This window comes from Grus americana, chromosome 25 (genome assembly GCF_028858705.1).
Source record: "Grus americana isolate bGruAme1 chromosome 25, bGruAme1.mat, whole genome shotgun sequence".
NCBI classification, from domain to species: Eukaryota; Metazoa; Chordata; class Aves; order Gruiformes; family Gruidae; genus Grus; species Grus americana.
In genome coordinates, this window is record NC_072876.1 from 7,180,162 (window position 1) to 7,205,931 (window position 25,770).

General features: G+C 43.8%; 2 protein-coding genes across 9 annotated transcripts in view; one reads left to right on the plus strand and one right to left on the minus strand.

Moving 5' to 3' along the window:
- ILRUN (inflammation and lipid regulator with UBA-like and NBR1-like domains) overlaps window positions 1–19,456 on the minus strand; it is a 34,204-nt gene extending 14,748 nt beyond the window's left edge. For 4 of the 6 annotated variants that reach the window (XR_008574130.1, XR_008574129.1, XM_054803487.1 and 1 more), the window contains exons 1-3: window positions 19,121–19,456; window positions 4,575–4,729; window positions 731–928 (exon numbers count right to left, since the gene is read on the minus strand). Coding sequence is in view for 4 of the 6 variants with exons in the window: in XM_054803487.1 (XP_054659462.1) it covers window positions 731–928; window positions 4,575–4,729; window positions 19,121–19,278 (511 nt within the window). In the remaining 2 variants the exon portion in view is untranslated. The remainder of the gene's footprint in view (window positions 1–730; window positions 929–4,574; window positions 4,730–19,120) is intronic. The other 2 variants (XM_054803489.1, XM_054803490.1) reach the window with 2 other exon arrangements.
- Window positions 19,457–19,871: 415 nt separating this feature from the next.
- SNRPC (small nuclear ribonucleoprotein polypeptide C) lies at window positions 19,872–25,092 on the plus strand. 3 transcript variants are annotated; one of them, XR_008574173.1, is made up of 7 exons: window positions 19,872–20,429; window positions 20,720–20,762; window positions 21,214–21,322; window positions 22,601–22,693; window positions 23,340–23,444; window positions 24,223–24,419; window positions 24,688–24,824. XR_008574173.1 is itself a non-coding variant. In XM_054804109.1 (6 exons), the coding sequence occupies exons 1-6, from the start codon at window positions 20,422–20,424 to the stop codon at window positions 24,810–24,812; spliced, it is 480 nt and encodes a 159-aa protein (XP_054660084.1). In that variant the 5' UTR covers window positions 19,873–20,421; the 3' UTR covers window positions 24,813–25,092. The 3 variants fall into 3 exon arrangements, 2 of the variants coding, with proteins under 2 accessions (XP_054660084.1, XP_054660082.1); XM_054804109.1 differs by lacking the exon at window positions 24,223–24,419 and having other exon boundaries at window positions 19,873–20,429; window positions 22,604–22,693; window positions 24,688–25,092; XM_054804107.1 differs by lacking the exon at window positions 24,223–24,419 and having other exon boundaries at window positions 19,883–20,429; window positions 24,688–25,092.
- Window positions 25,093–25,770: the final 678 nt, after the last annotated feature.

The following is a 25,770-nucleotide window of genomic DNA, read 5'->3' on the forward strand; positions in this document are numbered from 1 at the left end:
CAGAGACACGTTACGTTCAATTTTGACACCGACGAGTCATACATTTACTGACAATTCTGCCAAAACCCCTGCACTTCTGAGCAGAGTTATTTTTGACTCTGAGTGCTAACATCTCACTCAAACCCATGTAACTTGAGATACTCCCAACTGCCAAAACAGACACAAAGATGTTCTCAGTATAAACTAAAGCTGGCTAAAACCGACTGAAAGACTCCAAATGAATGAAGATGTTGGTGGCTCAGGCTGAGGCACCAGGCAAAATATCAAAAGTGGTTTTTAAACACAGAAAAATGGTTCACAGTAGAAGCACCAAGTTACACTGTTAAAACCCAGGCCTTAGCTAAACTTCTCAGATGAGGTTTTCACCACTTAAATAGATTGTATGCCCATATGTGGTTCACAGTGTTCAGTGCTGGAAAACAATCCTGACAAGGACCGACTGGGAAAGAGACTCCAGGAGCACTGTGCAAGTCCCTTTGTTTTTCAGAGCTTTGTGTAATCTGCAATTTGTTCCAGTGTTTAGAAAACAGTTCCGTGCTGACCAAGACAACAAAGCAGTTCACTTGATGTTTTCTCAAATCTATTTTCTATATTTAGTTTCAGAGCTGGCAGATCTCTACCTTCACCATTTGGTTATCAGGAGAGCATCTGCAAGGGGCCCGGAGTGTCTGTTCCGTCTGCGGTGGGAACAGCACAAAGAGCCTGTAGCGCCAGAAAAAGGATCACTCACCTCCATAATAGAGTCCTGTGGCGGTGCACATTCGCCACTGTCCCTGATACATTCCTGCTGTGCTGGGGCTGCACATCTGAACGCTGACGTCTGCGATCTCCTGCGGCTCCAGGGACCGGACCATCACCATGTTTACGTGGCCAAATTGGTCTCCCCCCACGTACTTCAGACAAACCCCCGGGGGCCACGCCTCTGTCCCTAGGATTAAACAGAAGAAAGAATTACTGACAGTGCACCAGGAAAAGCTTTGTGTCTGTTTGTGTAAGACTGGATGAAACATGCTTATTAAAACAGCTGTGCAATTGTTGAACAGTCAAAGGAATACCAAGATACACGTAACACAGCCAGCCATGGATGCTGAAGAAAATAGTTTTCAGGCAATGCTTAACTGGTCCATTCTGAGACCAGCAGGACGATTTCTATTTCAATAATCTCTAGGTCTTCTTTACAAAGAAAAATTCTCAAAGTCACAGTGTAACAGCTGCAAAAAACGAAACAAAACAACATAACCTACATGCACATATATTTTGCCATTGCTAGAGACAAAGAGGAGGTCAGATCGAAGGGGGGTTCCTCCCTTCCCCGTTTCTTTCTGCCTCCCTACATGTAGCTCCTGAGCCATGCGACATCAAAATATATGTTAATAATACAAAGTGCTGGCAACATTTTCTTTCTGGGATTCATTCTTTTTTTAAGCCTGTAAGCAGTCTCAGGAGTAACTAATAGTTTGAACTACAATTGAAGAGCTAGTACTATTTTCTAAATGGATTTATTTCCCTTCTTGCACCAACCCTTCTCTCAGCCTTGTGCAAAGGTGGAAAGGATTGTGAACATATAATTTATTTGTGGAGATCAGTGTTTAGACTGCAGATACTGGGACTGACAGTGTGACCTGGCAATCTGTAGAAATACAGAAAACAGTTACTGCATGCAAGCACAGCCATCTCTGCCAAAGATAACAGCTGAGGCAGTTTGTCTACTGGGGCAGACAAAAAGAAAAGTGTTTCTGAGACTCGTGAAAAATCAGTTCAACAGAATTTTCTTTTGCTTCTTCTCCAGTAACATGACATGACTAAAGCCAATGACTTTGAGAATACCTTCTGCTTGGTTCAGGTTGATGGAAATAGCTAAGAAAAGCCTGAACCACTGAAAAGCTTGAAACTACTCTATGTCTAGTCTGAGACAAGAATGGTGGATGCTGATCTGACCTTAGGTTACCCCAAAGAGCATCCTTTGCAACAGCTTGCCTGCTAATTTAATCCCTGTGGATACTTCAGCGAAGGCATGGCAGGGACTGGTTTTCTAGTCAAGTTCTTATTTGTGGAATTCACAACCTAGCAGGGAAAGCAGGATGTGAACAAGTAATGCAGAATATTTGGAGCGGGGGATATATCAGTACAGTTGGAAACAGCACTGAGATAGGGAGGTCTTTGAAAGAGGAGCTGAGTGACTAGCTGACCTCAGACTATGGTGTGTGGGAGTTGAGTATGAAGTCTCATCTGGAAAGGTTGGCAGCCCAGCAACGTGGTTCAGTTTAAATAATTTATGTGATTTTTATCGCTTTTAATGGCTTTAGGCTTGCAAGGTGCCTAGAATGCTGCAACTGATAAGCCCCATAAAATGAAATGATGATTATGTCATTCTATTTCAGTACACTCATCTCTCAGGAGATGATAAATTGTAGTAACTGTCCTGCAGAGCCAGCAGCAGCTGGAGGTAGAGTGGGAAGAGGAAATAAGTCTGTTAAATCCTGCTGCTCTTTCAGCAATGGTTCTACTATACAAACTGGTTTTTTGGCAGACAAGCCAAGCACCACCCTGGAAGATATCAGAGCAGGTTACTAGTTTTTAATAACACATGTGAAAACCCGACCGAACCTAGCTTACTGCTTGCACACTTAAAACTGACAATCTCTCAGAGCTCTGCTTGTCATACTTGTCAGACACTAAATGCTTCCGTGACACATGCCTCAGGTATTTCATGTTCTAGAACTGAAGTCATTTAATCAAGGGTTACTGTAGAGCTGTTAAAAACCTTGGCTTTGCTTCAGTTATCTACCTAACAAGCAGATATTATCTGGAAACACTATAGTCCTTTGATATTATACTTTAATTAAACTATAAAATGATTTTAAAATGCTACAGTCCTCCTTAAACTGTACAGTCATAACACAGTATGTGAAGTCACATTTAACTAAAACATGCCTCAACAGCATGGTTTTAACAAGATCTGGCCTCCAGCACCACTGTTACAGTACAGATGTACGTTTTAAGAAGTTGGGCTTTAACCCACACAGAAGCCAAAACAAACGTTGGCCTTGCCAGGAACTCATAAGTCAAGCTTAACTCCCTTTCCTCATTTTAGAATGCCCATGAAATTCAGAAGGTCAAACATTCCAAGAACAATGAAACATTGCTTGAACTAGGATGTTAAATTAAAGCTGAATTTGCATGCAGGAAAGAGTATATCAGAAGAACAAGAGAGGAACCAGCATGAAAGGAGCAAGATAGGGGTGTAGTCATAACACACACAAATTAACATACTAACAGTGGAGAAACAAGACCTGTCAAACTTACTACATCTGTAAGAACACGTAGTTGAGACACTTAAAATTGCCAGTCAATTTTTCACATTACTGGAGTTTAAGCAAGCTGTGCCACCTTTCCATTGTACTAACTCAAACAAATGGAGGCAGAAAAAGTAAATTGAAATAATTAAACTAGTGTTCTTAAACACACACACCTCCCTTATCTCCCACATCCTGATAAAATACTCCTAGATTTTTAGTATGGTTTTAGTCTGTTACACTTTGATACTCAGCACAAATCCATACAGCACTCGAGTACTGCAGTTATTTACAAGCAGAAATACTAAGACAGCTGAACTTTACTCATGATGATTCATGATATTATACCTTGTTGTGCTATCATTCTTCTTCACAAAAGTGCAAGCAGGTTAATTAAATTCAGACACACAGCTTAAACATTCATGTAACATCCTGTCATTGCAACACTTGAAGACACGGTATTCCGCTTTGCATCCAAGGATCTCATTTTTTTCTCTGACTACATCCCAACAGATCAAGCACTGAGAATGTATTTTGCCTCATCTCACTTCCTGGATTCCAGTCACTGTTTTGACTTATTTCATAGTGGAATGTGGTTTCTCCAGCCTTGCATCCTCTCAGAGCATGAAAAAGCAATTCTGACAAAAGTGTATTAAAAAGTAAAGGCTATCTGCCACATTACCCTTGCATTGCTACCTCTTCTCAGAGTTAGATCATGGCATCACTGCCTCCACAGAGAATGCAGTTCTATAGAGCGCTGAATGACCAAATGACAGGGATGGTCAGAGAAATGGTGTGATGAAGGGTACTGGTAATATACAGGCTGGTCATGAGCTAAAAGGCTTTGAGAATAAAAGCAATCTTTTTATTGACTTAATGCATTCCATTTGTTTGCATCAAATGATCGGAAACATGACTAGCTAAGAATTCCTAATCTGTTTTCAGATCTAACTACTTCCATTAAAACAAAAATGAACAAAAAAATCCCCTTGTACTTCAATTTCTTTTATCTAGAGGTTTTCTAGAATTTTTGTTTGTGTGGTGGCATGAGAAACAAGACTGGTGAACTGAGATGTGCATCTCACCACAAAACATACGTGCCAACATAAGAAGGGGAATATGTGTAGGTTGGCAGGCTACCTCCTTCAGTAGCAGGGTGGCTCTAGTCCAAGTTAAGTGCACACAAACCTGCCTTAAGCCAGCATCTCCTCCATTAGATCTGCCATCCTATCACATAATACACACTACATGGGTTTTGCCACAGTCTATAAATCTTACCTGTGTTTTGTATCCTCCACGTTTTCGTAAACTGGGTATCAGGAGGGATGGACTCTCCTTCACCTATGGTGACATCTTCAACAAAGGACATGGAGGGTACATTGATATTTGGACTCTCGAAATCATAGTAGGCTCCAATGGCGGCTTGCAGATTCCTAGAAAGCAAAAAAGCAGATTACAACCTAAAGTGCAGGTGGGTCAGGTCCTTTTCACAGGTTTACGTATGTCATCCTAAATAGTCAAACAACAATATTATCCCAGCTACATTAGCTCTGCTGCTCATGTTTTTTTAAAGCTTTTATCTCTATCACACATGGATTCTCCAAGATAACAGAGCTCAAAATATAGCATTTTACTTGCTAGGGACACTACTTTAGACCACATTTCTACTCTGCTTATTTTCACTGGAAATCTTGGAAGAGTCTTGGAGACCTCTACCCCATTAGCTCTTTATGAAATTTGCCAAAAAGTTGAAGAGATACTGAGGGAAGTGCTATGCAGCAGTACGTAAACAACAGGGCGGTTTCTTTGGTTTCTTTATACCAGCCTTCTTTCCTGAGCTAATTTCAAAAGGACTGAACCTCTCCGTTTTATTTTGACATAAAAGGTCCAAAAGGAGCACAAAACACAAAGAGCACTCTTATGATAACTCTCAGGGCCAAAGGGCATCAGTAGCCACAGATAGTAACTCAAGCCTTGCTGCTTTGGAAACATGTGGCCACATATGAGTCACAAGCACTCGAAGACTATTTATTAATCGTTAAAGTGCCTGCTCAGCTCTGGATAGTCACAACTCAAAGGAACTCACAAACCATCTGAGTCAAAAGTTCTTACTGAATAAAGACAAACGACAGTGGAAGTCTGTGATATATTAAGGACATTCAGAAAGCCACAAATGCTATTGATTCCTGAGACTCAGTGTAGCTGAAACTCACATGATAATTAATTTGAAAAGAGTAGTAGTCAAACAGGAAGAGGACTCATGAGTCTTAGCTGCCGTTCCACGATATACTATTAAGTTATTATGTAAGTGTTTGGCAAGTCATGTAATCCCTCTGTTTACGCATGTCTGTGAGGTTGTGGCCCTAATTTACATGTTGTGAGTAGGTGCTGTTAGAATGGAGATGAGTAAAATCTCACCAAATGCAATAGGCATAACAACCGCTTTTTATTCACGATTACAAAAATCTGCGTCGCTTTTTTGAGCGGGATAGAGAAAACCCCAAATCTTCAAGAACTGGGAACCACCACTTAAAGCCATGCAGAAGGCTAGTCAGGAAGCTGCACTATACGAGTACAGTGATATATTGAGGGTTTGTATTGTGTGGCAGAGTGTCATGTGTCTAAACCAAAGCCAGAAAGCCAAGGTGAAAGCAAGAGAAACATTTGCAGCATGACCCTGAGAAAGAGCAAACATAGGGCTTTTTGGACTGCTTGCCAGCTGGAAAGAGGCTCCAAACGGTGAGCAAAGAAACTGCCTCCTGTTCAATTCCTACACTGTTCAAGGAAAAAAAAAAAATTTAAAAAAATCAGACATTCTGGATAACGTCTCGGAGAAGTATCACTGCTTTCTCCTCACAGAGAACATAGAGGACCCAAAACGTAGTAGCTAATAGCACTGGAGCTTGGGTCAAAGGGGGTAATAGCAGTATTAGGCAGATCCACAAGCCAGCCGCAATGGGGGCGGGTGGGAGAGGACCTAAACAACAGATGTATCAGTTTGGTAATCCATCACGAATGGCAGAAGATAATCACGGCAGGAGTTACTGACATCCTGCTAAGTCTGCCAGAGCACAGCCAATGTGTTAGGAGGCACTGGAGGAATGTTCTGCACAACATGGCCATGGCGATTGATTGGCAAATTCAGCAAACCGAGGCTTACAGTGAGACCTTTCGCCATCAGCACGGAACGGACTTTGATACAAAGGGGTAACAAAAGAGCCACCATGTAAGATTTCCAGGTTTAGAACAATGACTTTCAGACCAGAAGACATTATCCAGCTCAAGGCATTTTCTCCTTAGGAGTGTCAGGGCTATATTTAATACAGCCAGCTCAGTCAAATGCTACAGGAAGGGTGCATGTCACATTACCCAATAGATAGAGACAAATGCTCAGCTTTACGTCACCAACCGCCTGTTGCTTATACACTGCACACGATTTACATAACTCACAAGAGGGCTGTGCCAAGAGACTCCTGTTCGCTCACCCAGCTAACACTATCATCTACAGTTTAGTTTTCACTAGGATTCCTTCCTGTATTACAGCAATGCAAGGCAAAAGGTATTCTAAGAGCTACAAAAAGCAATACAGCTCTTTCTCTTCCTAATCCACTACTACATAAATACATTTTCAGACATACCACAACATTTTGTGAGTTATGATTCTGGAATCAGTAGTAACAAAGTTCTATTGACTTTGAGAGGAAAAAAATAGAAGTTCCAAGGGGAAGATTTCTACTGTAATTCTTTGTAAGGCAGCCTGCACTGTTTTTTGTTTGCTTGGCTGCAAATACGCTTCAAAAGGTAGTGGGCTATTTGTGCACATAGGCCCTCTGCCAACTCTCTTCCCCTCCCTGTGTCATATTTCATTGCTTGCTTTGCCATTGGGAAACAACTCCAGTCCTCTGCAGCGTTTAGTTAAAAACTAACTAAAGAACACATGCTGAAAAACAGATTTGCCACCCTTTTGTGATCAGATATTCACAAATCCACCTTCCTGCTCCCACCGTTTTTGATCCACGTGCAGTGGGTTTTGTTTGGGGTGAGCCCTTTTGCACGTTCAGGTACATCCTGGCCTTCCCACTAGAAAATTAAGAAGCTTCCAGAAACTACAGAGGAATTGAACATGGCAAGAGCCAAAGTCAGGATGACAAAGCAAATCTGACTTAAGTTCAAGTTCTTTGACACAGACAACCCTAAGAGATAGCCACTGAGAGGCCGTGCAGCACCGCTCTGCTGCAAGAGATATCCGCAGCGCTCACATTTTAGTCATGTTCTCTGCTTACACCACCAGCAACCTACCACTGCCAGCTTTGTTTCCACTCTTTCCAAGAGACAGACAGTGTTCCCCCTCCTTCCCTACCCCAACCCCCCCAAGTGTCAGTTTGAATGCAGTACTTTGCTTGGGCAAAATAAGTGCCACTTTCAGAGGCAAACTATTTGCAACCTGATTATTTCCAGGTTCTTGAGACTAAGCAGTACACCTTGCTGCTCTGCCTTTCTGCTATAGGCACAACATTAGCGGAGTTTACAAGCAAATGCAAGCATTAATGAGAGATGGCTTCAAGGTCAAACACACTCAAGGCCCTGAATTTTTTTTTTTTTTTAACATCTTTACCCTTATGCCCCAGCTGTAATTGCACAGCACCAACCACAGATACTCCAGGGACCCAAATGAAGAGTTAGACCTCTGAGAAGAAAGGGTTATCATCTAAAGGCTTCCACTTACACATCCATGGCTCCTTTATTTTACTCCTAGGTGTGACTTGTACCACACTACCCCTTTGCTCTCTGCCATATGTGATAAAATTACTATTATAAACCAAACAACTTTGAAATGAAGATGAGCATGACAAATGCAGCCAGTGTAATTTACATGACTGATCTCTCCTAATTACAGGGATGGCCATACATCTCTTTCTTAACATAGCCCTTCAGGTGTCAGGCCCGCCTTACCTTTCCTAAATTTAGCAATTTTTTCCATTTTTAGAGCAGTCCCGGACTGCAACAGTTTGTAGCTGCCATACTTACAGAGCAGGTCTGACAGGATTTAGGCTCAAACTCCTGAAAAAAGCCTGTAATCAGAAGTCACCCCAGCGACCAGAAGAGCCTACTTAAAATCAACAGAGTGCTCAAGTTTAGTCCGAAGAGCTAAGAAGAGAGAGGGGAGAAGGCAGCACATAAAAGTTATAGCTCCATATTATCAACCAAATCCATTCTAACTATGGGAATCCCACTCCTTCCTCTCCAAGGGCATCCCATGACTATTACATGTCAAGTGCTTTTCCAACAAAATACTACCCGCAGAACCAGAGAAAGTGTTCCTTTTCAGATCAATTCTTTTGCTCTGCTGCTTTGTTTCAAGCCTCAGGAGCTAAATTACAATAGTGAAGTTAAAACCTTCTCTGCTAATAGCTCTGGAGATGTCCCTTAACAACTCTTAAGCGTTTGCAAAGAGGTGGTTTATCTTGAGCCATTCTTTCCCTTCCCCTTTTTTTTCCTAGGCAGCCTTTTGTTATGTTAAACCAATATATTTAGACAGTAATTACTCCCAATTAACTAGGTCACCAGTCAGTATTCAAAAATAAAAGAAACTCTTCCAAATCAATTCACATACTAGAGGTCTCCTTATCCAACCTAACTGTTGTGCAAACAAAAAGCAATATATGGGTAATTGGAAATATTTTTTATTAATTGAATCAGACTCTTTTTTAGGAGAATGAAGAAACAGAAGAACTGAAGCTTACTTACTGCGGCCTTATGCAAAGCAGGGCATATGCACAAGACCTAATCCTTCTGTTACCAATAAAACATGTGATTCTTTCAGTTAAGCATCTTGGAAGGAAAACAATACAAACAGGTCGTCCTAAATATGAGACAAGGGACATCAGAGTCCTGGCAAATAGATATTCTCAAAATAAGTAGAGGGAAAGTGAATTGGAGGAGTCGTCTGCCATCCAGCAGCTGTAACCTGCCCACACACCTCTCCCACCAACCATCGTGCAGGGCTGACAAGGAACGGTATTTTGGTTTTGTTTTCAATCCAGCAGCTTAAAGATCTGAACTCAAAAAAAGATCCCTTATGATGTGCAGGTTGTCTAACGTACGTGGTGACACAAAAGAATTCCACTCCACATTTACAACAGAAAGCAACAACTTTAAAATTTTAACTGTGTTATAGGAATCGAAGTTTTCATTTATTATCAAATTCTTTGATGAAAGATCCAAAGAAAAAGATTTTTTTTAAGAAAGATTTTTGGGGAGTAAAAATTCAAATCAAATCGCAGCTTAAGCTCAAAATCCAGCACGCAAATTTTGCACTTACTAGCTCCTGCCGATTCCTACAGCCACACCACCTATCACGAGTTAATGGGTAAAAAAGTTTCCAGTGCTCTGATTCTCCTGAGCTGGTCAGAAAAAGCAAAGGCTAGACTTCTCAATGCAATACAGAGCCTTCAATTTAGAATTTCACACAGGATGTAACCCTTAGATCATACACAGTAAGTTGAGGACATTTATTAAGTCAAGTAGAAAGCACTTTGACAAATGAACTTGGTCACTTCGTTGTGCAGAGCAACTGTAATAAAGTGAATGCCAAGTTACATTTCTCTCCCTCTGTGGAGGTAGAGGGAAGCCAGGCAAGTGCCCAAGCTGTAATGTATGTTCGTTGTATGTCCTCAGCACTCACATATGGTGCAATATTTTGTCACGACAAAGGCAACTGAGGTGTTATTCTCCTGGAAACGTGCTATGCAAAAACTGAGCCCCGATATAAAAGTACAATAAAATCTCAAGAACACAGCATGTTACATAGAACACCTTGTACTCTTTCCGTAACTGAATTCTCAACCTTTACAAACCTTTCTCTCGTTCTCCAAATGCAGTCTGTAACCAGGCACCACAATACCCCGTAAGGTGTCTATTGTTAAAAACAGAAAGAAATGTGCAAAAGAAATAGTGCAGCAGATGGATAATTTCTCACTCCTAAATAATGGAACATCTCTACGTGATACAGGTGGGAGAGACTAAAAATGTATATGGAGGACATCCAAATGAGGCAATCCCAAGTACGCTCTTTTTGTCTCAGTCTCCAGTACCTTCTGTGGATTTTATTTGCTCCAGCTATTGGGGAACAGGATTGATAACGCTGCAGGCGAGGACATCACTCAAAGCCCTAGGGAAAGCTGAAGGGGGTGGGGGAAAGAGATTTACTCATTACACCACAGGGAAGCACTTTTACCTGGAGTTTTCAATTCAAACATTTTCAATAGAGATGACACATGGCAATTAAGTGGAAAATCTCAAGATGTTTTGAAGGACTGGAATTTTAATCAGCAAATAGCTTTCAACAGACATGATTTCAGAAAGCAAAATTAGTGTATCAGTTATCTTCATTCTTGACCTCTCTTGCGCTATACCATGAGGTTGGGAAACTACCTTAGACACTAGATGATTCAAAAGGATCACTGAGGCAAGTTGAAAGCTTTAAGCTGAACTTACACAGTGGAAGGAGGGGGGAAAAAAGAGCTGGTTAATTTGAAGCTTATGTATTTTCTCACATGAAGCCACAGAAAAACATTTCATTGTCTTAGCTGAAAACAGCCAGTTCCAAACACAAGTGGGATGTTCCAGGAAGGAGACCGAGACCTGCGGTGACTAGAAGCAATACTGTGCTCTCTGCAGGGACAGGACAAGGGAAAAAATGAGAAGCTACAGAAGAGGCACACCATTTTCAGTGCACCCCAAACCACCAAAGGAAATCACTTTCCTTTAGCAGGCTTTTACACATGTACAGACACACGCATCGGCAGTTTAACAATAATCATGGTGCCTGCACTTGGCTGAGCACTGTACCTTGCCGAACAGCAGCAAGCAGTCTCAATGACGGAATCAATACTACGATGCTGCAATAAGCAGAAGTCTGCAGAGCCATCCCCAGCAGCTGAACCCTCCTAAAGCAGGTGGTCGGGAGCTTTAAGTGTGGAGTAAAATATTTTGAGAATGTCACAGCAGGAGCTGCTCTCTACTTGCTACCACTGAAAACAGGCAACAGCTCTTCCCAGTGGAAAGTAATCAAGAGCTGCCAGTACGCAAAAGATTCTGTAACTGCTAATTCCTCAGTATAAACTATGTCACCAATCTATAATTGTCTGCGTTAAAGTAAAGGGGGATTAAGCTACAGAAACTATCTGAGAACAAGTTCAGGCATGTAAGGCAGTCCAGCTGGACTAAAATTATATTGTACCCAATTCCTTCTGCTGCAGTTGTCCGCTTACATTTCCATTTCACATGCACCCAATTTTTAAATGTTTTGTAACTTGGAGCATAGCACAATTATAGTATGCTCCATAGCTAAAAATACAATATATTTTAAGTCTAGCTTTCATTCAAAATAATTAGGTCAATATTTGAGTTATTCTGGAGAAGAGGTGTGTGGGTTTTTTAATGCACTAGATAAAAGCTGTCCAAGAAAATATTTTTCAATTGTTTAATTCTATAATTTTGTTATTTTTAGTAGCAGAGGATAGTTGTGGACACCAGAGATGCAACAGTCTACAACAGTTCACCTGTACTAAGATGACATCCACTATGCTTTAAGTTTGCCACAATGGACTAAATAGTGTAAAAACTATTTTCTGCTCCCCAGCCGTAGGGTATGAATGACCCTAGATACGCACTGCTTAGCCACAGCCACAGCTCAGAGATCGCCAGTCCCTTCTGACATTTTGGCAACAATACCTCAAGAACTACTAGCCTCATTTCTGTGGTGTCTTTTCTGCCTGTAAGGCCAGCAGTTCACTAAATGTTTTAGAGTAAGAATGCCATCAAGTTTAAATCCTCATCTCCCCTCTTCCCTACTACTTTATCAAAACCCAAATGATGTTTTAAACCAAGAGCTTCACCCTTCTCACCAGATTCAGTTCAATTGGTCACCACCTACAAATATTAACCTGACTAGTCACATTAAGACCTAGATTACTTAAAAAACATCCTATGTACTGAGACACATAAAGAACACAAGACTGTTTTGTTTTTATCACCTGATATAGGAGGAAGAGAAGCAGAGTAATATGACTTCCCACCCACCGCTGTCACTTCCCTAACAGATGCCTGGATGAGTATTGAACTAACCCAAAGAAGTTTCCAGGAAAGGAGGAGGATAGACTTGAAAGATCAAGTCTCAGGTTTCCTACCTCCTCCATGACACAAGGATTCTCCCCACTGCCCTCTTAAAAGAAAAGGAGTATCCAGACTAAGCTTCAGATTCATACAAAGCAGTGGGGAGGTTTTCCTCGGATTTATCCAAGTGTGGATTAGCAAAAAAGAAGTCACAGGAGTCCCACGGACTGAGACAAATAGCAGACAAAAACATGGGCAGCAGGGATCCTTGAACTCTCCTAAAGTAAAGCATACACACCACAACTCCCCACTTGCGATGGCATAATCATTTCTGTGGCGAATCCAACACCACCAATATGAACATGAAAGAAGGGTTTATATCCATTAGGGAATATGGGAAAGAGAAAATCCTACCATTTGTTGTTCTATCCTACCTTCCCTATGACTTCTCAGATATGGAGAAAAAGAGGAAACTCAGTAAACGTAGCAAGACAGAACATCTATTTAAGTCAGATGGAGTTCTCTAATAGCAGTTGGTTAGTTTACTGGACATCAACAAAAACAGTGCCTTCAAACAAATGAGGGTACCAAATTAATTTGTTCACACTTCAGTCAGGATTTCCAAATAAAAACCAGAGATCTTGCTGTAAGACCAGACAAGAATAGACTTTTTTCCCCCCACAACAAACGTACAACATACAAATCTAACACCATATTAGGTCTATAATCAGAAGTATAGGAGAGATGCATATTTATATCTGAAGAACAATATAAAACCAGTGTTGTGATTTAAGAGATCAACTAAATTCTTAAGGGGTTGCTGGTGTTTAAGGGTTGGAATAAAAATGCAGGTATTTTAATGACAGCAGTTAGTTGTAGCGAACCCTTCTACCACACCAATCATGTAGAGATGTACTATAATCAGTAATATAATCAGTAAAATTGGCTTTTTGATATAACCACACAATCAAAGGTTTCATGGTGCAGCTAAGGTCCCACTTTCCACCTCAATATTCATATCCTGACAGGTAATGCCTAAAAACTTTATAGCTGCACAGTCTGACTTTGCACATCCTTATACTTGCCTTCTATATAGGCTTTTTCCATAGATCTTTGAAACAGAACACACAGCTATTTGAAGACTGGAAAAATACTGTACCATAGGATGACACCAGTATTATCCTTCGGCTAACACGTGGTAACCTGTCTGAGCTGAGAAGAAACATTTCACACTCAAGTTTTTCCTGACACACACTTGGAACAGTCCAAAAACCTGTTAATGGAGGACATGTGCATGCTTTTTTTTTTTTTTTAAATGGCAGTTCTGCAAACACCTGCAAAGTTAAAAATCAAGACCAGGAGTATTACCCACTGTGGGAAATGCATCATGCCCACATGAGTCCTGTTGATTTAATTTCTCTGTGTCCTGATATCTTACCTAAAGACACTTTGAGTATTTCTCTGAATAGTACCTATACTCCAGCACTAATATTAAGTGTAAACAGATATGCTTTCATCCACAGATCTGAGTTTTACTAAAAGTAGCATCCTATCATCTTTGCTAGAAAGCAAAAATTAAAGTCAGAGTAAAAGCAATAAACCCCCCCAACTATTAGCTCAAACATGTCTTGAGATTCCCAATAATGTACATCCACTTCTGGGCAAGAGAGGTTGTTCATCTGATATGAAGAATTTAAACAGCCCACCCACAGGGATAAAAACGTGCATTCATAAGGCAATTTTAATTTTGTTAAAAGCCAATATTCTGTCTGTTCTCCAAGACTAATAAAACACTTGCACAAAAATGTTAGATACGTTTTCCTTGCTATGCTCAAAAATTTCAGATTTCTGATGTAAAAATCATTATCACTGCTAGCTAATCCCTACCTCACCTTGGCTCTCCTCACCCATACATAGGGCATTTCTATATGTTTTACACAATACAGAAAGAGGTTTTACAGCAGATTTCTGTAGTATTTTCAGAGATAAACTTACAAATATTTTCATGCAAAATGTCATCTTTAGAGTACTAGTTAAACCATGATACAGCTACAAACTCTTCTAAGCATATGAAAAAAATCGAGGACCTCCAGAATAGATCTGACTACCTTACAAAAAGTGACCTTAAAAAGACCTTTTTCACCAGAAAGCTAGATCAAAAAAGTGTAGAGTTCACAACAATAAAACTTTTTTCCCTCCACACACAATGGAAACCATCATTATATGACACATTTCAATTAAATATCACACCCACTAGACTAATAAAAATTCAGCTTTCTAAACAAAAGCTAAAAAGAGAATGCAAAGAAATATTACATGTAAATTACTGAAATATACATACATTAGAATAAGTCTTCCAAATTAGGAATCCCTTCACAGCCAACTGTGTTGAAATACTGATTTTAAATCCAGCACCACTAGCTACTTCAAATCAAATTAATTCACTTTCTCACAGAATTAAAGAAGCTCCAAGCCTTACGCTGCAGCCTCTCACCCTCAAAGTTGGTATACTCTCCAATTAAAAAAAAAAAACCAAACAAAAAAACCCAAATTCCTCTTCCTTATCACAATACACTTTCCATACCAGCTTCAGGGGAATCTAATGACTTTTATGAAACAGGCCTTAACTGAGTGTCAACGAAAAATAAAACTCACATTCTGTGCAAAGTTTCCTCTGCTCTTACATTTACACTAATCCATATTGCTGGAAACCAGTCGGGGATAGGCTGACACTTAAGAACTTTTGTTTTGCAAGTGTTTTCAGAAAGTCCAATCTGCCCCGGAACTGTCTATCCAGAGACCAACAACCCTTCTTATGTTGGTAAGACTACAAGTAGGTATTTCAGCATCAACTGACCTAAACAATCCCTATTTTGAAAACATTAGCACAAAGGGTTTTCAAAATGAGTCTCTTATGCAGGTAGACTGAGTCTAGACAAGTTCAGACACGTTCCTGGCCATACCATCACATAACACTGAAGAGCTGTAGACACCTGGAACTTAACTTTACCACAAAAAATGACTCCAAACAGCCCACTGAGCCCCCTCCCTCAAACCTGCGGTGCTGGATGTGCTTCAGTGTGCAGGCAGCCGGGCTTCTGCATTGCATAACATCTGGAGGGGGGAAGGGAGCAGGGAGAGTTAAGCATGCCATTTAATGGAGGGTGGATTTTTATCCTAGATGCAATGGCAGCAAAATGCCCTCCCAACTACGCTGCCCAGGGTTTTCCTCCCGAGGAAGAAAGGTTTTGGTGCCAAAACATCTTTTTGAGAAGTTCACTTTTGGTTTTAGGCCAAAAGCAAAAGCTCAACCTCTCACTCTAAAGCCTCACAACTTCTAATGAAAAATAAATATATAAATGAATAGTAAAGAGGTACAATGTGTGCTGCTGTTAAACAACGTACAGCCAGGACTCTCAGAAAGGGCAAAGTCGGATTTATGTAGCAGAAAGCTAAGAAGTTAGAACAGCCACAAACAGAACTCAATGCACAATTAAAAAGAGGCAGAACTCTAGGAAAGTGTTTAATAAATAACAGGGAAAAAGACAACTCACCAAAGTGTTTAACCTGTATTTCTTGAAGATCAAGGAACAGTCTCGGAAACTTAGGATGCATGTGTTCTACCTGAAGCATTTTTGCAATATTGTTAATAAAACCAGCTGGCAGTTTCTTAGTACCGTCCCAAGTCTGCCAGAACTTTGAAAGTGCATTGAGTAACTCCAGGTAAACTGGAGAAGCGGACAGACTTTTAAAGCCTATTTACAACTAACTATACTGCTCCACAATCAAACACTAATTCTTTTTCCCCAACTTGGCTGAACAAGCTATTCTAAAATAATTCCTCTATTTCAGCAGAACTGCAAATTCACTTTAAATATGTTAAATACAATTGCTAACAATACTATTGGAAATATTCTTTCTAATTACATGTCAGATTATTCACTACACAATATGTGAAAGGCATACAGCAGGGAAGTAACTTCAGGGTCTGGAGACTACAGAATTATCACCAAAGAGCAGCTTGCCCCACTTGTGGAAAAAGTTCTAGTGAAAGTTATTTGTGCCTTTTTAATTAACATGGGCATCACTAAAAAGAACCCAGTCCACCAAAAAAAGTGCACTTCTCTCACCCCTGCTGCAAATTCCCTCATCATTTCCTACAGATGAACATTAATCCCAATGCAGAAAGAGAGTGAAGGGATCGTCACTGCAGAAAAGTGCCAGACCTTTAACAAAAGGAAAAGTGACATGACAGTCATCAAGACAAATTATTTGCAGGACAGACTGGTGATGGAAGATTCTGACCCTAGTTCTAGGCCACAAAAAACCCAAATCTAGCAGGCCACTGCCTAACATCACCTGGGGCAGAGTAAATTGCACAGGATCCCTCAACATGACAAAGGAAAGGTGTTTCCAGAAAAGGAAAATGCGTCTTGATTGCAGCGTTAGTATATCCAGGCCAATAACCCAAAGGCCATACTAAGAAGAGGTGGGAGCTGGAGAATGGGACAGAAACACGGCGGCAGAACTGCAAACTGTGCAAAACCAGGCACAACAAATGATACCACAGGTCAGGACAGCAGCACCCTGGCAAGAACACACGAGAAGAACGAGCAGCACCTGTCAGCATACCTAACTCGGCTCCCTGCTGCCGAAAGGTTAAACTCGCACAGGCTCTAAGCCCACTCTACGAGTAACCACACTACAGCCTGTGCTAATTTTCACATACATTACACCAACTTAACAGATTTCCTTTTTACACGCCCTCATCCATCTACACTGCTGATCAACTAATACTTAAAAAAAAATAATTTGAAAACTTATGTTTTCAGAACCAAACTAGCCACGGAAGTTGTGAAATTAAAGCTATTTTAGTCACTTAAGTTTTTCTTCAACTGCAATGAAAAGTTTTTTCTTTAAAAAATAATTGGTTATAAGATTGTATTTGAGATACTGTTGCTTCAAAAAAATTAAATACACCTGAAAAAGAAAGAGCTTCTTCAACACAGACCAGGAATACTACAGTTATACATAGTATCTTCATGAGTAACTTTCAGGTTCAGCTCTCCCAAGGAACATCACAGGAAAAAAGCGCCAGCATTACACTGCAGCATGGGTAATTTTATTCACATTATCAACGCGTGAATAAAGTGGGAAAGCATCTTCTGCTGTGAACCACTTCTCCTCCAAAGCAAACTCCTGAACTTGAGACCGACCTTCTCTTGCATTGGATCAGGTCACAAAGCACATGGTATTATTTGCTATTCCCTTACTCCCTCTGCAGATGCAGATTTGCCAATATAATTGAATATAGAACCGTAAGAGGAGGGAAAGATGAAAGGGAAAAGGTGACAAAGTTGCCTTATCACTGTTTGTTAGTTCAACAATTCCACACAAGTTTTTTCCCCCAACTGTTGATATCAAGCCCTTTGCTTAGATTTCAAGTTTCAAACCTGAGGGTTCTGGATTTGATGTTATACCGCTAAGAAAAAAAAATAGTAACTACAACTTTAAGTAATCTCTGTTAACAATATCTGAAACAGAAAACACTTTGCTCTCCCACGTCCATCACAGTGAAGAGATGCAAACCTAACGACAGGGTTTCGGTTAGTGCCCTACACAACAGCAAAACTGTTAAAGATGGTTTAAAAGATGCAAGTGGTAGTAAGGAGTCAGACCCCACAATTCAGACAGCAGCAATTCCGCAGCATTCTTTCACAGTCACTGGGTTCACTGCACCACTAACACTCCTGGTTTCTGTTTTTCACCATTATATTGCGTATTTCCCATTTTTTTTCCTCGAGCTGCAGCTTCCCTGATAACCTGTACCTGCTTTTTTTTTTTTTCCTAGGGCAGTGACAGAGAGCCTTTATAAAGCCAAAATATACACCAAAAGCCAGAGTACTTAGGGAGACCCCCGGTTTGCAAGCAGATGCTAAGTTTTCACCAAACACCCGGGTAACTTTCACGTGGAGACCGTCACAGCTTTAACACTTCCATACAGCCTTTCTACCGCAGTTTTCCCTCCTTCCGAAGCCTGCCTTAGGGGCCAGGGCACCATAACCCATCCCTGAACTCAGCCCATCCTCCCGTTCCGCAGAGAAAGCGCCCTTTAAGAGCTTCTGGGTCCGCTGGATCACATGCCCCTCTCCCTATCAATTAGTCACTCTTTAACAGCTTTCGCAGCCCTTTGACCGACGAGCTCCACGAACTGGCCAAAAAAAAAAAAAAATAAAAATAAAAATCACAACCCCGGGCTGGAGCCGGGAGGCGAGCCCGAGTGCCTCCTTCCTCAGCCCCGTCCTGCTCCTCTCCTCCTCCGCGCTGCCATGATAGCTCCCTCCCCGCCACACACACACCCCGCTCCGCCGGCGGCCCGGGGAAGAGGAAGGGAAAGGGGGGCCCCAACAAACACCGCCCGCCTGCCCCCCCCCCCTTCCCGGCGAGGCCCCGCGGGCGGCGGGACGGGCCTGCCGCCCCCTCAGGCGCCCCGGGGCGAGGGGAAGGCGGCCGGCCCGGTCCGGTGCGCGGCCCCTGAGCGCCGACGGCCTCCCGAGGCTCCCCTGAGGCGCCCAGCCTCCGCGGGGCGGGCGGCCTCCCGCCCTTCCCCTCCGCCGCCTCAGGGCCGGCGGCCTCCCGCCGCTCCCCGCCGCCGCCCGCTCCCCGAGGCCCGCGCCCCCTCAGGGCCCCCCCCCGGCCCCCCGCACCAGTTGGTCATGTCGAGGAAGAAGGCGCAGCCGGCGGGGCTGAGCTGGAAGCCGAGGAGCCGCTGGAACTCGCCGATCAGCACGTCCTTGTCGGTGGTGCCCAGGCAGCTGAACTTCTGCATCAGCTCCGCGTCCAGGTCCACGTCCATGCCCTCCATGGCGCCCAGCGGTCCCCGCCACCCCTGGGCCGCCCCGCTGCCGCCGCCGCCTCAGCGCCGCATGGGGGCGAGGGGGGAGCGCGGGCACGGCGGGGGGCGGGGGGAGGGGGCGCGGGCGACGCCAGCCGTTGCCGGCACTGCGCAAGCGCCGCTCCGCCTCGCGCAGAGGGGCACGCAGCCTATGACGCTACCGCGCTGCCGTCAGCGCGGTAGCGTCACCCCACGCGCGGCGTGGGAGGGAGGGGAGGGGCGTCGGCAGGCCGGACCGCCCCCGGGGAGGGGGGGGGGGAAAGGAGAGCCGCAAGGGCGAAGGGGGTGGGGGCGCGTATGTAAAGGAGCGTTTCGCGCACGTGGGCGGGCGCCTCGCGTGACGCGGGGGCTCCACGCGCACGAACGAGGCGGGCAGAGGCGGGGGGAACTGCGTCACAAGGGCGGGGGGGGGAATTTGCATAGACCCCAGCCGCGCGCTTCCATAAATGGAGGCGGCGCGGGCGGCTAGCGCGTGTTTACGTATGCAAATCACTGGCGGGCGGGCTCTGTGACGTCACGTGGCGCTATGCAAAAGAGGCGGCGCAAGGCCCGCCGGGCTGGGGGGGTGATGTGGTTGTAGCAGGCGGAACCTTCGTCCCGAAGCGGCGCTTTTCCCCGCGGCCCCCTCAGGACGAGCCCCGCACCAGGGGGCCGCGGGCTGGCAGGGCGCCTGCATACGTTAATAGTGTGAATGTGAACGAGCTCTCCCTGTTACGTAGCGCAAGCCCGCTGCGTCACGGGGAGGGTTTTCCCTCACGAGCCGCCGTGGCGCGTGCCCAGCAAACACCGCCACGGGCCCGCCTCGCTCCAGAGGGAACAACGAGCAGAGCGGGCCCCACCGGGAGCGGGGCCGTGGCTGCGGTGCCCAGCTCCGCTGTTGATTTGTGGGTGGGGAAGCTGTGACGTGACCGGAGAAGTGACGGAGGGGAGCGGCGGAGGCCCCGCCTATGAGGCGGGAAACGCGAAGCTCCCCCGCAGCCTCTTTTATCCCTCCCGGGCCACCGTCGAGCGCCGGAGTCCGCCCGTCCTACGGCAGCCGGCGGAGGTCAAGCGGCGGAAGGTGTCGCTACGTGAGTGCGTCACTTCCTGGCGGCGCCGGTGGCGGGGAGCACCATGCCCAAGTGAGCGCGGCCTTGGCCGGAGCCGAGGGGGCGGCGGCGGGAGGCAGGGCCCGGGCCCGGCCCGTTGGTCCCCGGGAAGGGTTTGGTGACCCCGGCGGGCGGCTCGTGTTTGTTGAGGCCTCGGGAGGGTGGGGATAGGAGAGCAGGGGGCGCGGGGTGGGCTGGGGCGCCGGCAGGCCGAGCCCTGGGTGCTGTTCGGTGCAGCGCTTCTTCCTGCAGCCGCCCCGGCGCAGTTGTGAGGGGTTGTGCTTTAACGCTGTGTCTGAATAACCGGGGGTTTCCCTCTTCAGGTTTTATTGTGACTACTGCGACACATACCTCACCCATGACTCGGTAAGTATTAAATCTTCTGCGTTCGTTTCTCTGTTGTATCGAGAGCATTGAAATAAAGCTTACGTAGGCTAAAACCGGGTTACTGGGGATATTGTGGTGTCCTACCTGTCCTCTCCTACTTCTCTGCAAAAAAGAATGAGAGCAGGAGGAACTGGAATGTCAGGAGCACTTAACAGTCGAGGGTAGCCGACACTCGTGGCCACCTCTTGAGTGTTGCGGTGAGTTAGTAGGAGACAGTTGGCTGGGTGTTAGGGCCACCCCTTTTACTGAAACCGGAGCCTCAGCACTTACAGTTTGTACGTAAAGGTTTTGCCTGTCCTCTGACTGGGCACAGAAACCAACCTATTTTATACTGCTAAATAGCACGTGTTTGAAATTATACAACAGTTCTCAGTAAACTTTGGGTTTATGTGACGTTATGTAAGCGTTGGGTTTGCATGGTCTTTCTCAGCCCTCTGTGAGAAAAACCCACTGCAGTGGCCGAAAACACAAAGAGAATGTGAAAGACTACTATCAAAAATGGATGGAGGAACAAGCTCAGAGCCTGATTGACAAAACAAGTAAGGCTAATCCTTCTGTGACCCTGGATTGCTCTCCTGTTCCTTCCCCTGTCTTCCCTCTAGCTGCTTTCCTTTCATGTCGGTTCTTCCTCACTTCCCTGGCGAGTCTTTGCTCTGTGAATCATGAGTGAAAACTTCATTTAATGTCTGAATCTTGAACTCGCCAGAGTGTGGGCTTCCACGTGAGAGACCAAGGGCTCTGCCCAAGGGGCTGTTGCAAGCAGGTGTTTACTGCTTTACTGTTGCTGAGTTGTAGATACCACCATCTTTAGCACTGCTAGTAATGTTGCAAAAGGTCGCATAACACAGTTTTGCTTTTTGGTAGTGACATGTTTATGTAAAAAGCATGAATAAGAAATCCAAAAGAGAGGAAAATGGACGTTAGAATGTGTGGATTTCTGCTCTTTTTTTTTTTAAATGTTGTAGTTGCTTGCCCTCAGTTCTCATGGGATACTGATTTTTTTTTTATTCTCTTGCTATTAAAGGTTTGAGTAAAGTGTGAAGTGTTTCCTCTGTCAGTTTATAGGGTTCTTTTCCTCTCACTTGCCCTCTGAATAATGGTTCTTTTCTCTGTGAAAAGAAATACAAATGCTAGATGAACTTTATGGCAACTTTCTTTAGATGATAGAATCATAGAGTATCTCAAGTTGGAAGGGACCCATACAGATCATCAAGTCCAGCAGGGGAGCCCATTCCAGGGACCAGCCACCCTCTCGGTGATGAACCTTTTCCTAAAGTCCAGTCTGAACTTCCCCTGATGCAGCTTCATTCCATTTCCTTGTGTCCATTTTCCTTATGATGCTTCCAACTTTCACATCTTTTCCCTAGTCAATTCCGGTCTTTTGAATTTCTTCTCTTTCCTTTCACATAAGATGTTTTTCATGCTTTTTGTCACCTACCTCATTGCCTTATTACCATTTCCCAGACAGTGTGTCTTTACCTAATGATCCCAGGTGAAAGCTGCAGCTGCAAATCACGTGATGTATTTTCTCTACCATCGCCGTCCCGTTAGGTGTGTGAAATCCATCAAGGAGCTCTCTAGTCTCAGCTGGAGTAATTACTAAAATAATTGTCTTCAAGAATATCAGGTGCTTCCTCCGTGACAAGCAGGGATTTGTTCCAGAGTTAGAACAACTCAGCACGCAGCATGACGTGAAGTATGCTCTGACCGTGTGGCATGAGACGGAAGATTGACGCAGGAGCTTCCTCAGCCTAGTAACTGGTTTTTCTCCTGGGATTCTTTCTTTCCTTTTTTTTTTTTTCTTTTCCCCCCCAATGTAGCGGCTGCATTTCAGCAAGGGAAAATCCCACCTACACCGTTCTCAGCACCACCTCCTGCAGGAGCCATGATACCGCCTCCTCCCAGCATCCGTAAGTCTGAGCTGGACAGTTTTTGACTGGGATGGCAGCCCCCTTGAGCTGTGTTGCATGTTTCCTGGCCTTGTAAAGTCCTTTTAGCTTGAAATCAAGCTAAGGCATTTTGAGCTTGGGAATATCAAAATGTAAGAGAATGCTTTGTAGGAGTGTTCAGCAGCCATCTTAATCTTTAGTTTGTTTTATTTTAGCAACATTGAGTACATCAATAGAAATGTGTGTGTCCTCATTACTTGCTAGCTGCCATGTAGATAGCTTCATTAAAACTTCCAGCATGGGGTTTTGTTGGGTTTTGTTGGTTTGTTTTTTTTTTTAAATAGAATAGGATTGATAACCTTCTATTGTGCTTCAGCTGGCAAACAGCTGAGATCCCTTTCTGCTCAGAGTCCTGCTGTTGGACGTGGTAGTCATCTGCGTTAGGTATGCAAAGTTGGAAATAAGAGCTAGCATGTTCTTTCTTCGGTTCGCTTTTTGGGCACCTAAAGTCAAGAGTTGAAAATGAAGGCAGGCAGATGAGGTGGTTTAGATCACTTTACAATTACTAAAATATCCTGTCACGTTTAATAATTACTTTGCATTGCACATTGTCGACGAACGTGAAAGCAGCCAGATGCGTAACCAATTTGTGTGTGTGTATATTCAGCTGGCCCCCCGCGGCCTGGCATGATGCCGGCCCCGCATATGGGTGGACCGCCGATGATGCCAATGATGGGCCCTCCACCCCCTGGAATGATGCCGGTTGGACCCGGTAAGTCTGGAACGGGGTAAATCTGTACTCATGGCACTGCGTGGTCGGGTTTGCGGGATGTTTGGGTTATATTGTCTGTCCTGCTGGGCAGTAGGGAGTTGTGAAAGGAGCACAGCGGAAAATGTGAAGCAGCTGCAATACTTGGGCGCTAGCTGTAGTGATGCACTCTAACTTATAGCTCGCGTCACTTCAGACATCATATTAGACGCAGCACGGATGGACAGCCCCAAGTGTCAAGCTGTGGAAGTATTTCAGTTTGCATATACTCTATGTGCACATTTGCTGATCCATTTTCTCTGCCTGATGAGATGTAAAACAGTCTTACAACTGCTAATTAAAGTTCCTTTACTACTTGTTGAGAGTTACTAGTTCTCCTGTACAACTGAAATTATCGCTCTGGTAAATTGCAGCTTTTCTACCTCTGGTCTTAGCAGTACGATTTGTAATTATTGAGGAATTCTGTGCAGTGCTTATGCTTTTGCACAAGGGTTACATTTTAGCACTAAATGAATTTTATTATTTGAAATGTCTTGAGATAATGTGTCCCAGAAAAATGATGTGCCTTAAAAAGTTTTTTTTTTCAGAACCGCAAAGGCAAACTAAAATGTCTTTGATCCATTCTGGTTTTGAGCTTACTGGCATTTGAAGAATTCTCAGAGGGTGTCTTACTGAAGCAGTTACTGGAACCAAGCTTGCAAGGAATACACGCGTGCACACTAAAAGTAGCAAAGTGTCTTTGCAATTATTGTCTTGCTGGTAGAAACTGTTTTTTTTAAAGGCACAAAGTACATGCATAATCTGCGATATTAGGTAGCGTAGTGGCTGCCTGAAAATAAATGGAGAAGTTGGATGGAAACAGTCATTTCAATGCTTTTTAGTAGAGCACCTGCTCTTCTTTGGGAATACTGTTACCCCCCTGTAAGAAGTACAACTGGAGGATTTCATACTTTTTTTCCAAATGAACTTCCTAATTCGGTAATTAAGCTAGTGTCTCTTTTGAGTGGCTGAAAATAGTTTATCAGTGAATATTGTCAAAAGTGGGCATCTAACCCGGGAACTTGGTTCTTCCTCTACCAATCGCTAATATCCTTCAGGGAAATGTAATCCATCTTGGCCAGCTTCGCACTCGTAAAACGGAAGTTCCCTGGAGGGTCAGGGAGGGAACCTGTACGCCGTATTGATGTGACTCGGCAGTCGCTACTCCTGAGAGCTCTTCCCAAATGTCCTCTCTTTCCCCTTGCAGCTCCAGGGATGAGGCCACCGATGGGAGGACACATGCCAATGATGCCAGGGCCCCCGATGATGAGACCGCCCTCCAGACCCATGATGGTGCCAACCAGGCCAGGAATGACCCGTCCAGACAGATAAAGGTGGAAATGGAGCTGCCTTTTCTTTTTCATATTCCAATCTTCCGTATGATAAAATACCATAGGCCTGTGTCCCTAGGATTTTGTATTCAAACAGTGTGTAGAAGAGTTCCGCTGTTACTTCAGATTGCAGACGGTTTGACCTAGATGCACACTGGACTGATGCTTTTGTACCTGGTCTGGTTTTTTGGTGGTTTTTTGTTTGTATTCCCCCCCTGCCCCATTGAATCATAAAACACAACAATAAAACATTGATGCTGGTTTATGTATGGAGAATCTGAGCCTTACTCTGTGTGTGGTTTTTCAGCCTGGCAGAAAGAGATGTCCCTTTTCTTTGCTCCCTCTCTACCTGTCTTACCCAGATATTTTCAGGGCTTTTTTTCTCCTTAGTCCTTAGGTAGTCTCTCTTTTTCATCTCATACCCCTTGAGAGATGTATTACTATTGGCATCTTGAATTCTTGTTTCAAAACAAGTGTGTGTTGTTTTAATGAGGCAAAAAAAAAAGGTGACAACAGAAAAGACTGCAGTGATATCTCTAACTGGGGAGACTGCAACATGAAGTGACTTTACTGGCACAAAACAGGATGAATTTAGTAAAATGTTGATTCTCCACTGAGGGAAGCAAAGTGACACTGTTAAAGGGCTACAGTAATTGTTTTGATGCTGCCAACTTATTTCTGCTTTTTTTTGTTGCTACTAAGACACATTTAATTACATTATTGGAGTTGTTGAGTGGGTAGTTATTAACGTTCGGTTCCTTTTTAGCATAAAGGAATGCGTTATTGAAGATGTATCCCAGGCCCTTTAGTTTATTAAAAGGATTTTGCTTTTCATGAGCCATACGTAATGCAGGTGCACAATTCCAATTGAATTAAAAGAATTTATTCTGTTTGCATAGCCAGCTGCTCTGTGCACGTTGGTTGTCATCCATTCCTGTCTGGAGAGCTGTCCAACTCAT

Excerpts from the sequence above, each read along its gene's own strand:
- SNRPC (XM_054804107.1), top strand. Across the intron at positions 20,763-21,213 it reads CATACCTCACCCATGACTCG|CCCTCTGTGAGAAAAACCCA; the intron begins GTAAGTATTAAA and ends GGTCTTTCTCAG. Across the intron at positions 22,694-23,339 it reads ACCGCCTCCTCCCAGCATCC|CTGGCCCCCCGCGGCCTGGC; the intron begins GTAAGTCTGAGC and ends GTGTATATTCAG.